Source organism: Danio aesculapii, chromosome 7 (assembly GCF_903798145.1).
Source record: "Danio aesculapii chromosome 7, fDanAes4.1, whole genome shotgun sequence".
Lineage (NCBI taxonomy): Eukaryota > Metazoa > Chordata > Actinopteri > Cypriniformes > Danionidae > Danio > Danio aesculapii.
In genome coordinates, this window is record NC_079441.1 from 13,195,495 (window position 1) to 13,209,219 (window position 13,725).

The 13,725-nt window shown below is 34.0% G+C and overlaps 1 protein-coding gene across 1 annotated transcript in view; it reads left to right on the forward strand.

Moving 5' to 3' along the window:
- sv2ba (synaptic vesicle glycoprotein 2Ba) overlaps positions 1-12,117 on the forward strand; it is a 31,075-nt gene extending 18,958 nt beyond the window's left edge. Inside the window, exons 7-12 of the mRNA XM_056462712.1 lie at positions 1,620-1,708; positions 4,107-4,271; positions 6,652-6,785; positions 6,925-7,128; positions 8,331-8,490; positions 11,934-12,117. Of these exons, the coding sequence (XP_056318687.1) occupies positions 1,620-1,708; positions 4,107-4,271; positions 6,652-6,785; positions 6,925-7,128; positions 8,331-8,490; positions 11,934-12,117 (936 nt within the window). The remainder of the gene's footprint in view (positions 1-1,619; positions 1,709-4,106; positions 4,272-6,651; positions 6,786-6,924; positions 7,129-8,330; positions 8,491-11,933) is intronic.
- Positions 12,118-13,725: the final 1,608 nt, after the last annotated feature.

Sequence of the window (13,725 nt, forward strand, 5' to 3'; positions counted from 1 at the left end):
GTGTAAAGACCTGGGAGCAGGTGTAATGTGCTCTGATTTTCTGGTTCTGGTCAGAATCCTGGCCGCAGCGTTCTGGATGAGCTGTAATTGTCTGAATGTCTTTTTGGGAAGGCCAGTGAGGAGGCCGTTACAGTAATCCATCCTGCTGCTGATAAAAGCATGAACAAGTTTCTCTAAGTCTTCACTGGAAACAAAGCATCTAATTCTTGCAATGTTTTTGAGATGATAATATGGTGATTTACTAACTGCTTTGACATGACTATTGAAACCTTTTAATTTAATAAGTCAGAATGTCCTGAATAATGTTTTCTTTATAAAAGGCCATAAAGGCCCTGTGAATTTAAAAGAAAGTTTTTAGATGTTAATATCAGTATGTTAGTCTGAAGTATCTATAAGTAAGTGTGCTCCAAAACAGTGACACAATTTAGTATTTAGAAGATATAGACTTACAAAGTTTGCAGTTTGTCACTTCTGCCTAATATAGATCAATGATTTTTTTGACATCACCTCATACTTCAGTTTCTCATCAAATCTTCTGACCAATCCCAGCAGCCACAGGACCTCAACATGACGTTGTATCCCAAACAGGGTTGACATCTGAACCCAACGTCAGGCCGATGTCAGTGTCCAACGTCCAATCTAAAATCAACCAAATATCAATGCCTAACGATGTTATAGCTTAATGTTTTGTGAACGTTACCACTATGACATCAATCAGACGTTGGATTTTGGTTGCCATACCTGATGAATAAATGTCAGTATTTGACCTCAATATGACGTTGGTTTAAGATGTTGGCTCAACTTTGAATTTTGGCCACTTTTCAACACAACTTAAAATCAAGCAAACATCAACGTCATGTTATTGGACGTCAAAATAACGCTGTTCTTAGACATTGGCTAGACATTGAATTTTGGTCACCTGACATCACAACCTAAATTTAACTTAATATTAGCATCTTATGATGCTGTGTGCCTGCTGGGATCAAATGCTTTCAAGTGTCTGACATGCCCCACAACTTCAAGACGCTTCTCATTTGCTTTTTATTTGATGCTCACTGGCAGAGTTGTGATCAAAACAAAATGCTATTGGCTCTTTTTAAAGGGGGTGGAGCTACTTTATGCCCCACCATGTGTTCATGTTTCAATTGAAATTGTCAAATATCAACATAAAGCACTTCATTTAAAAGAAACATCTCAAAGCACTTTACGGGACCTTTAAAAAAGAACTTTTGTCATAAAATGTAAAAATGCATTAACTTTGGAACTTTGCATCTGTATATTGAATCTTAAAGTGACAATTCACCCCCAAAAAAAGAACATTTTGTCATCATTTATTCATCTTCTACTTGTGCCAAACCTGTTTGATTTCCTTTTTTTTCTTGAACACTAAGGAAGATACTGATTTTTTTATTGTCATTTTTATTCCATTTTATTAATGTCTACTTTTCCCCTAACATTCTTCAGAATATCTTGTTTTGTGTTCAACAGAAGAAATAACTTATTATTTAGAACCACTTGAGTGTGAGGAAATGATGGAGAAATTTTCATTTTTAGGTGAACTATCTCTTTAAGATGCTTGTTTTGATGACGAAGTGATTGTTTCCATTGTTTTGCTCAAGGTGATGAAGAACATGTTGTCACTGGCTGCCCCTGATGTCAGACTCCATGGTTTGTTCATTGCCATTGTGTGGTTTACTATGGCCTTCAGGTGAGCAGCTCTAGAGAGCGTGGCTTTATAACCCATAGATGAAAATGACTTTCACACTACTGTGTACTCTCTGTGTTATATAATGGTCAGTGCTGTTGCTAACCACATTTAAATACAATAGTAATTCATAATAAATACTATAGTGTTTTTTTAAACTATATTATAGTAAAGTACTTGAAATAATCTGTCATGATAATCCTTTTATTGCTGTGGTAATACAATGACTATAGTAATATGAACAGCTGACCTAAAACTGTACTGTTTTCTACAACTATATATATTACACTACAATTCAATATGCTGTAGTAAAAACTAAAGTATACTACACTGTTTATTGCAGTTTATCAGCTCACTATAGTTAATATTACATATGCTCTGCCATTCATTAACAAAGAGTTAAAAATACTATAACATATGCATCATAATACACTTCATTATACTATGGTTTAAAACACTATTTACTATAAATTACTACAGTATTTTAGTATTCTTAGCCCTCCTGGTGAAAAAAAAAAAACATCTTAAACCAGCTTAAACTGGTTAGCTGATTTTAGCTGGTCAACCAGCCGGGTTTTAGAGGGGTTTTGGCCATTTCCAGGCTAGTTTCCAGCCATTTCCATTTTCTTGACCAGCCTGGTTTAAGCTGGACGTAGTTGGTTTTGGCTGGGCTCCCAGCCTGCTTAGGCTGGTCAAGCTGGTTTTTTAAGATCTCTAGACAGCAAATAAACAGTAAACGACTCTTTTAAGTAAGGGATAATGCACACCCAGGCATGTTTTTCTAGCAGATTAAAGCCTGACACATCGCAGATTGTAAAAAAAAAAAGAGAGACAGAGAGAGAGAGGTGCATCAGGGAAAAAAAGAGACATCTTGGCAAAAACAACCACATAGACTAGATTAATATATTATCCATTTTATCATATGCCGACTTTCCAAAGAACTAATCTAGACACAAAACATTAGTCAGAGTCTTAACTAATTAACTAATCATAACTAATTAACTAAATAACTAATAAATGATTTATTAACTAAATGTAACGTAAATAATAACTAAATAACTAAATAAACGTAAAGCTTGCAGAAAGAAAAAAAGGACTAACCTACGTATTATTCACTCACAAGATGGCGCCAAAGAGTTAAGTACAATACAGCAGCAAAAAAGATATGTACAAGTCAAAATTATTAGCCCTCCTGTGAAATGCTTTTTGAATATTTCTCAATTGTTTAACGGAGGAACGCATTTGTACAATAATAATTTTAATAACTAATTTTTAATAACTGTCTTTTTGTCTGTATGTAACTAATTGTCTTTGCCATAATAGCTGTAGGCTACATATTATTTTTCTGGTTGTTTTGCAAGATACTAGTATTCCGCTTAAAGTGCAATTCATAACTTAACTAGTTTATTATATTAACTAGGCAATTTGGAATAATTAGGCAAGACAGTGGAAAACAGTGGTTTGTTCTTTAAAAAATTGGAAAGAAAAATCTTAAGGGGGCTAATACTATTGTGCTTAAAAGTGGTTAAATAAAGGAAGAAAGCAAAAAAAAACATTAATAACCATGCATATTTTCTCAGTGCTCTCCATTCATAAAAAATAGGAAAATATGTCAGTTATATTTTTATTTATTTATTTATTCATTCATTTTTAAAATGTGAGAGGAAGGATTGCCAAATAGTGTCAGATTTTTCAGTATTACTGCAAACTGTATACCTAATCTTTTCTATTTGAATAGACTGCGTCAAATCATGCATCCAGTGTACATAACTGGGTGGAGAAGAATTGTTCCAGTTCAGTGTTATAAGCCTTTTAGCAATTATTAAAAAGAAGGCAAGCGCATTTGACTGTGAAGATGACACAGAAAAATTTGAAGGGTTAAGTTATGCTACTAGGGTGCGTGGCTCAATATCTAAAAGAAAACTTTTAGAACTTGATTTAAAAATTGATGCCCAAAAAGTGCTTAATGTTTGAATTAAAAAAAAAAAAGAATAAAGAATAATTAACATTATTTTTTACTTCAATCAACTGTATATGAATATACATGGTCAAGATGACCTGTAGTACTCAGATGAGCCTGTGTCATAATAGTTTAATTGGTTGTTATCTAGGAATAACTTACCTTAGAATGTCACAACTGACCAATCAGAATCAAGTATTTCAGAAAAGCCATCTAGTAACTACACTGTAAAAAAAAAAATACTGAATCAAGCTGAATCAACTTAACCTTATGAGTCATTTGAACTCACATTATGTTAAACTGACTTAAAAAATAAGTTAGAACCAGATTAACTTAGTTACAATTAACTAAAAAACAGAGGTTGTCATGACTAATTGATCATATAATTGTTTTACAGTCTATATGATTTACAGTATTAATCCATTCTCCTCCTCCACACAGTTATTATGGCCTGGGTACATGGTTTCCAGACCAGATCAAGTATCTCCAGTTTGAAGAGTACGAGTCCAACGTCAAGATCTTCCACCGCGAGAGGGTCGAACGCTTTCATTTCAACTTCACTCTGCAAAATCAGCTCCACAAAGAGGGGGAATATGTTCACGACAGGTACTTGTCCTATAAGGCAATATCACAAGGCAATTTCTCACTGGTTTTCGACATGTACACTACCTGACAAAAGTCTCTTGCTGTCTATCCCAGTTGTAAGAGCAACAAATAATAACTTGACTTCTAGTTGATCATTTGGACCCACATGGACAAGTTTGGTGAAGGAAAAACCATGGACATTATTTCTGTTAAGTGACAAGACTTTTGTCTAAGCAAAGTCAGACCTTACTGTCCTAAAAAAATAATTAAAACTCAAGGCATGATCATATTTTATTTTGGTAAAATAAGCATAATCTAGAGGCCTTTGCCTTTCATATAAGCCCCTTCTGATACCAAATGATCAACTAGAAGTCAAGTTATTATTTGTTGTTCCTAAAACTTGGATAGGCAACAAGACTTTCATCAGGTAGTGTATGATGTTTAACAGAGTGAAGGACTAATGCATGTATTATTACCTATTTATTTTTGTAGAAAACAAGAACATTAGTTTGATATATTTCACTTTTTTTAATTATGAATGTCTTTACTACCATTAATGTGTCCTTGCTGAATAAAAGATATAATTTCTTCAATAATAATGAATAATATAATATTATTAATAGTTATTGGTTTTAAAAGGTAGTCTCTAGTGCACACTGTAAACAATTCCTTGATTTGTCCTCAAGATACATTTTATTTATTTATTTTTGTAGAAAACAAGAAAGCATTCATTTGAAATATTTAGCTTTTTCTAAAAATATAAATGTATTTATAAATGCTCAGTTCCACACAATCCTTTCATGTCATCCAAATGCAAATCCATTAAGTTAACTTAATGGTTTTTACAATTTTAAGTTGATTGAACATAAAACAATTAAGCTGTCCCCAAAAAACCCTCAGGAATTGTGTTGTTTTAGCTCATTTTAAATAAGTAGTTTGAACAAGCAGCAATCATAATTTGTGTCCTTGCTAAATAAAAGGTATAATTTCTTCAATGATAATTAATAATATTCAATCATTCAGTTTCTTTTCGACCTAATCCCTTTATTAATCAGGGGTCGCCACAGGGGAATGAACCGCCAACTTATCCAGCATATGTTTTACGCAGCGGATACCCTTCCATCTGCAACCCATCACTGGGAAACACCCATACACTCTCATTCACACACATACACTATGGACAATTTAGCTTACTCAATTCACCTGTGGCACATGTCTTTGGACTTGTGGGGGAAACTGGAGCACCCGGAGGAAGCCCACACAAACATGGGGAGAACATGCAAACTTTACATGGAAATGTCAACTGACCCAGCCGAGTGACCTTCTTGCTGTGAGGCCACAGCACTACCTACTGCGCCACTGCATCACCATTAATAATATTAATAAAAGTTATTAGTTTTGAAAGGTAGTCTCCAGTACACTGTAAAAAAATGCTGGGTTCCACGCAATTCCTTCATGTTGTCCCAACACAACTCGATTAATTAACTTATTCGTTTTTTACAAATTTAAGAGGGTTGAACATAAAAACATGAAGTTGTGCCCTTAAAAACTCAATAATTGTGTTGATTCAGCTCTGTTAGATCACCATCTCCATGCCAGATAAATAATATCCAGCCCTGGATAAAAGATTTTGTTTGAAAATGTTTATTTCTCCAGGTATCTGGACAACAAGTCAGCAGAGTTTCCAATACCCAAACCTGTTAACCAGTATTCAACTGAATTAACAGTCTACTATCAGTACAGGAGTTGATTGAGAAAACCAGAGAGGAGTAAGAGCAGGATATGAAGTAATGATGATAAAGAAAGAGCAGTGTTTATTGAATATTCTTAGTTGCGTATGATTCAGTACTCGGACTTCATCTGACCAGAATAAATCCAACAAGTTATTATACCACAAGCAACAGCAATGGAAAATTACTGCTTCACAACATTGTGCAGAGTCAATACAGTCCTAGAAATGGAGACTTTCTCTTATCTCTTACTCATGAAAACAAGTTTCGCTTGAATCCACAGTCATAAGATTATAACAGTATAGAAAAATGAAATAATAATAAAGCAATAATTATAGGAAAAAAAATAATAAAAAAAACTTAATAAAAACAACAATAATCAGTGACAATAATCAAATCATTAAGTAATAATCAATATACTGATAATTATATGAATGACTAATGATCATATGATTAAATAAAATAATTAAATGAAGAATAAATGAATAAAAACAAATGAAAATAAAACACAACACAAATGAATGGTTGCTTTCTTGAAAAAACACACACATAAGTTTGCTATAAGGATACTCAGATCCTTAGTTAGATTCTTCAGTTCATTTTAAATAAGTAGTTTTAAATAAGCAGTTTTGAGTGTATTTGTTAAGCAGTTTCATGTGCTTTATTTACAGGTTTATCAACATCGAGATAAGAAATGTGAAGTTCGAGAATTCCCTCTTTGAGAATTGTTATTTTGAGGACATCAAATCAACAGAGACCTTCTTCGAGAACTGCACCCTGAAAAACACAGTCTTCTATAATACCGGTATTCAGTTCATGCAATACTAGTTTTCAAAACTGTTTTTGTTTTTTGATCCATACATTAACCTTCATCCCAGTTGATATTTGAAGCTTTTTCTTTCCTTAATGATTGTTTTACAATGCTCTTGTCATTTTTCTTTCAGACCTGTGGGAAGATTCCAAATTCATTAACTGTAACCTGGAGAACACAACGTTTTTGCACCCCAAAAAAGGCTGCCATCTTAATTTCCAGGAGGAAAATGACATCCTGATCTATCTAGACAGCTTCCTGGGCAGTTTGTCTGTAATACCAGGCAACATCTTAGCAGGTCTATTGATGGATAAAATAGGACGACTTAAAATTATAGGTGAGTGGTTACTGAAGATAGCTAATATTAAAGGGGATGTTCACACAAAAATGAAATTTCTGTCATATTTTCTCAGTCTCATTTCTTTACAAACCTGTTTGAGGGTGTACTCACAATAGGCTGTCCAAACCATACCTGGGCGCATTTGACCCCCACTCCCCGGTTCGTTTGACAATTGTGTGATATTGGTGAAGGTGTCTGAAACTTTTGCGAAGCATCAAATCACCGTCATAGGCTATTATCTATCTAAACATGTGAATGACTGCATAAATTATAAAAAAAACAAACACACACACAAAAAAACAGTTGATTGTGCACAGTGTGTGTTTGTATCTAAAACGTCCATATTGATAAATGTTCTCTTTGAACCCCTTGGGGAGAAGAGAAGCACCCCGTGACAGTTTTTGTACTTTTATTTCAGAGTGTAGATTGCATAAGTTTTATTTTCATATTTTTTAAACTTATATTTAACTTATATTTATATTTAAATTAAAATCCAAATTATATTTAACCAAATCCAGCTAACTGAGTAATCCACGCACGAAGAAGAGACTCCAGTTCGGCACCCAAAACGACAATAATAAATAAATACAAAACAATATAACTAAAGCAATCTCTTCCTGTTAAACTGAACAGTAAGAAGGTATCATAAGGAACAGTCCTGCTCAGAAGGTAAAGATGCAGTGTGAGTGCAGGCCGAGGGGGAGAGGGGAGGGGGGACAAAACGTCTGGCACAGATGCTTCAGATAAGCTGATTTTTTCCTGAAACTATCATTTTTAAAATCATTTTCAGGCACTTTAACATGCGTCCACACTGCTGACATGTTTATTTCTAGGCGAAATAAAACAAATCAGACTTTCTTCTTCAGAAAAAATATTATGGCAAATACTGTGAAAAAATTTCTTGCTCTGTTAAACATCATTTGGGAAATATATGAAAAAGAAAAAAAATTCACTGGAGGACGAAACATTTTGACCACAACTGTATTCAGTCATTCAGTCCCTTTATTCATCAGGGCTCGCCACAGCAGAATAAACCGCCATGACTTCAAATGTATATATGCATATTATTTTTTACCCATTCAGCTGAACACTCAATGCTGTTTTCAGGCCAAATAACTTTTGAACATTTGGTGCTTCCTTACCTTTGCTGTGTTTTTCGTATCCAAATGAATTGTGCGTCTCGGTTTGTGTTTGTTTAGGTGGATCCATGTTAGGCTCTGCCGTCTGCACATTCTTCCTGCTCCTGTGCTTCAGTCAGTGGGCTGTGGTTCTGTTCCAGTGCCTCTTCTTCGCAGCCGGAGCTGCAGCTTGGAACGGCATCGAGGTCGTTACAGTGGAGCTCTACCCTGCCTCAAAAAGGTACAAAAACAGCCATCAGAACAATCCCATTTCTGATGCTTAAAACGAATGCAGTCAAAACACCTTTGAGTACATTCTCTAAATTGCTTTTACATGCTGAACTACAGATATATTTTTAAGTCCTAAATATTAGGAAATCTTTTTCTTTTTATACTTGACATACTTGACAGTTAAAAGCAAAAAGAAAAAGAAGACTCCTTCCTTTATATAAATTTTTTACATTTCTTTTTAACAGAAATAAGTTTTTGTTCAACACATTTCTAAACATAGTAGTTTTAATAACTCATTTCTAATAACTGATTTTTTTTATCTTTGCCATGATGACAGTAAATAATAATTTACTAGATATTTTTCAAGTTACCTAGGCAAGTTAGGGTAATTTACCTAGGCAAAAGCTCAACTCATTGTTCAAGCTCTTGTTCTCTCCAAACTGGATTATTGCAACTCTCTGCTAGCCGGGCTTCCAGCTAGTTCTATCAAACCTCTTCAGCTGCTTCAGAACGCAGCAGCACGAGTGGTCTTTGATGAACCCAAAAGAGCACATGTCACTCCACTACTCACCCGTTTGCACTGGCTGCCAGTTGCTGCTCGCATCAAATTCAAAGCTCTGATGTTTGCTTACAAAGCGACCTCTTGCTTTGCTCCTTCTTATCTGCTCTCACTTCTGCAGATTTATGTGCCCTCCAGAAACTTGCGTTCTGTGAATGAACGTCGCCTCGTGGTTCCATCCCTAAGAGGGAAGAAATCACTTTCCCGAACTCTCGCATTCAATCTGCCCAGTTGGTGGAATGAACTCCCTAACTACATCAGAACAGCAGAGTCACTTGCTGTCTTCAAGAAACGACTAAAAACTCAACTATTTAGTCTCCACTTTCCTTCCTAATGTGCAACTGCCTCTCTGGCTATACCACTAACTGTACTCTCTCTCAAAAAAAAAAAAACTTTACTAATGCTTTGTTTCTTAGACTTTACACACCTGAAACTTGTCTATAGCACTTATTCACTGTTGCTCTTATAGTTGTGTAAATTGCTTCCTTGTCCTCATTTGTAAGTCGCTTTGGATAAAAGCGTCTGCTAAATGACTAAATGTAAATGTATATGCAAATCATTGTATAAAAGATGGTTTGTTCTGTAGACTATCAAAATACAATAATATATAATAATAATAATGATATTACTAATAATATTGACCTTAAAATGGCTTTTAAAATGAAAAACTGCTTTTATTCTAGCCGAAATAAAACAATTAAGACTTTTTCCAGAAGAAAAATGTTATAGCAAATATTGTGAAAAAATCTTTGCTCTGTTAAAGGTGCAGTAGGTGATATTCTCCAGAATCATTTTTTGTTGTGCTGGTTGAAAGTCTCTTCACATTCTGATATTAATGATTAAAGTAAATGATCTAAATGTATTTATATGTATTTTTATATTCTGGGTAAGGCATAAAACGAAAAAATATTTATCCAATTAAAAATCAATAGCATAGCTATGATAAGTAACTCAAACTGTCAGTCAACAAATTTAAATTAGTTTTTCTGTGCACCCTGTTTATGCAGATAGATACGTCACTTGTGCGATCATGTGCAGCATGGCGATCTGCAGCTGACACAGAGAGAAAAACAGCTAACAAACTTAGCATCAACATTACCTATTTTCTGAAAGACCAATGTGTCTTTGTATCCATGAAAAGAAAGATTGTTTTTGAAAGGGCTTCGGCCAAAAATGCAGAATCAAAACCTAATCTGAATCCTGAATGAAAAAAAAAGAAAAAAATTTTAGCAAATGCTGTGAAAAAATCTTTGCTCTGTTAAAAATCATTTGGCAAAATTTTGAAAAAGAAACATTAATTCTTGGGAGGGCTATTCATTTCGACGTCAACTGTTTGAGAGGAGTTAAAAGGCATGCAAATGTTTTGTATGGTGTTGCAGGAGTATCCCTAAAGGTTCCACCCACTTTTAAAAAGGGGTGGGGAGCAGCAGCCCATTCAGATTTAGAGACACAAAATGAAAACTACAGTTGAAGTCAGAATTATTAGCCCCCCTTTTTTTCTTTTTTTAATACTTCCATAATGATGTTTAACAGAGCAAGGACATTTTCAAAACAGTATTATTTTCTCTGGAGTAACTCTTATTTGTTTTATTTCGGCTAGAATAAAAGCAGTTTTTAATTTTTTTAAAACCATTTTAAGGTCAAAATTATTAGCCCATTTATGCTATATTTTTTTCGACTGTCTACAGAACAAACCATCATTATACAATAACTTGCCTAATTACCCTAACCTGCCTAGTTAACCTAATTAACCTAGTTAAGCCTTTAAATGTTATTTGTTAGAAGCTGTATAGAAGTGTCTTGAAAAATATCTAGTCAAATATTGTTTACTGTCATCATGGCAAAGATAAAATAAATCAGTTATTAGAAATGAGTTATTACAACTATTATGTTTAGAAATGTGTAGAAAAAATTCTTCTCTCCGTTAAACAGATATTGGGGGGGGGGGGAATAAACAGGGGGGCTAATAATTCTGACTTCAACTGTATGTGTTTTTGCTGCCAACTAAAAAAAATTATATTTTGAGCTGACATGTTACAAAAAAATTCTGGGCACACCTGAGACTTAGATTGCATCTTATAAAAACTGCATAATAGGTCTCTTTTAAGGAAAATAGTATCTCATGCTCGAACTAATTACAAAATTACAGTAAATGGTAAATGTATGAATAATTTATCTTTGTTGAATAAAAGTACTCATTAAAAAAATAAAACCATAAACAATAGTGTAAATTATGATCACCATTTATTTTTATGTATTTTTTTGCTAAAGATACAATACGCTAAATTGATTTAATGCAAAAAAATATGTTTAAGACACATAAACGTACAAAAAATGTTGTTCTGTTGCTCTACCATTTATTTTTTCTCTTTGTTAGATTTAATATACTGTACTGTTCCACCTACACTACTTGTATTTGTTTGTCTAGAAATTTGTTGATAAATTCAGAATCAGAATCACAAAGAGCTTTATTGCCAGGTATGTTCACACATACGAGGAATTTGTTTTCGTGACAGAGCTTCTACAGTGCAACAGGATAACAGAGACAGGACAAAAAACAGATAATAAATATATTTAAAAAAATAGAAGTAAGTAGTGAGTGCAAATATACAGATTGACAAGTGTATGTACATGTTTATTACTATATACAGCGTTATATGTGCAGCTGTTATGTGCAAATTGGCATGTAAAGTGTGTTGTTAAATAAGTGTATATGTGTATAAAAGTGTATAGCAAGTAGTGATGTTGGTTCCACAATTATTCATTTAAACAACTCACAAAATACGTACTGTATATAATAATCAAAACTTCCTCATTTACATCCCATTTAAACATGATGTGTTCTCTAAAGTGTGTCCATATCGTGCTCATTAATCCATCAATTATATCCACAGAGCCACAGCTTTCGGTGTGCTGAACGGCACATGCAAACTGGCAGCTATCATTAGCAGTTTCATCTTTGGCAAGTTCATTGGCATCACCAAGATTATCCCGATAATCTTGTCCTTCTCAGCGCTGGTCTGCGGAGGACTCCTAGCATTCAAGCTACCCGAGACTCGAGAGGTCATTCTTCAGTGAAAAAAAAGCCAAAACTTTTCAAGGCCTCAGCATTTCGGTCCAGATGGACACTGGATGATTGGACTGCTGGACACTGACAGCAAAAAAAAGGCTGGAAAGATAAGACATGGTGTCATGTTAGATTCAATGTACTGTAGCATTATTTTAATAGTAGTACTTCTTTAAGTTGTAGAGCATGTTTAAAGGAACACTCCACTTTTTTTGAAAATAGAGCTGTTTCACTACTCTCCAAGAGTTAAACAGTTGAATTTTACCGCTTTTTAATCCTTTCAGCTGATCTCTGGGAATGAAGGGAGCACATTTAGCTTAGCTTAGCAAAAATCATTGAATTGGATTAGACCGTTAGCATCTCACTCAAAAGTTTCCAAAAAAGGTTTTGATAAAGGTCTTATTTAAAGCTTGACTTTAAAAATAGTCTTCAGTTAGGTAGCCAAGCAGGTAACAGCGTTATCATGGTACAGCAGCAAAGTTCCTTGATTGTTACACCCGAATGAGAAGATAGTTCCTAACCATTTCAGCCTAGAAAAAAACTACTTTTTATTTTCTGTTCATCTTAGTACTTGATACAAGTTTTTACTTCAATAAGTTAAACAGTTGAGTTTTACTATTTTCGAATCTATTAAGCCGATCTCTTTGTCTGGAGGGAGCACATTTAGCTTAGCTTCGCTTAGCTTAGCTTAGCATAAATCCTTGAATTGGATTAGACCGTTAGCATCTCACTCAAAAGTTTCCAAAAAAGGTTTTGATAAAGGTCTTATTTAAAGCTTGACTCTGAAAATAGTCTCCAGTTAGGTAGCTAAGCAGGTAACAGCGTTATCATGGTACGGCAGCACAGTTCCTTGATTATTACGCCCGAGTGAGAAGATAGTTCCTAGCCATATCGGCCTAGAAAAAAACTACTTTTTATTTTCTGTTCATCTTAGTACTTGATTTAACTTTTTACTTCAATAAGTTAAACAGTTGAGTTTTAAATCTTTTCAGCTGATCTCTGGGAATGGAGGGAGCACATTTAGCTTAGCTTAGCATAAATCATTGAATTGGATTAGACAATTAGCATCTCACTCAAAAAATTCAAAAAAAGGTTTCTATAAATTTCTCATTTAAATCTTGACTCTGTAAATAGTCTGCAGCTAGGTAGCTACAGTAGGTTTCAGCGTAATTATGGTAACCATGGTACGGCAGCAAAGTTCCTTGATTATTATGCCCAAATGAGAAGAAAGTTAATCAGCCAAAAAAATAGCAATTTTCATTTTCTGTTCACCTTAGTACATTATCTAACTACAGAAGAGTTATGCTTTCAATAGGAAAATTATCAAAACTGTTTTTTTTTGTTACTTTTTGAGCGAGATGCTAATGGTCTAATCTGATTAAATGATTTATGCTAAGCTAAGCTAAAAGTGCTTCTGCCAGACCTGGAGATCAGCTGAATGGTGACTTGTATGGGCTTATTTGTAAAAAAAAAAGTGGAGTATTCCTTTAAATTGTATATTGTGAGTAAAAAATAGGGAAATATGGAGAAATTCCTTTGCTACAATGAAATAAAGTTAACGTAGCGGTGAGTGCTGACATCAAATTCCCTTTTCATATCAGAACAAATAATAACGTTGA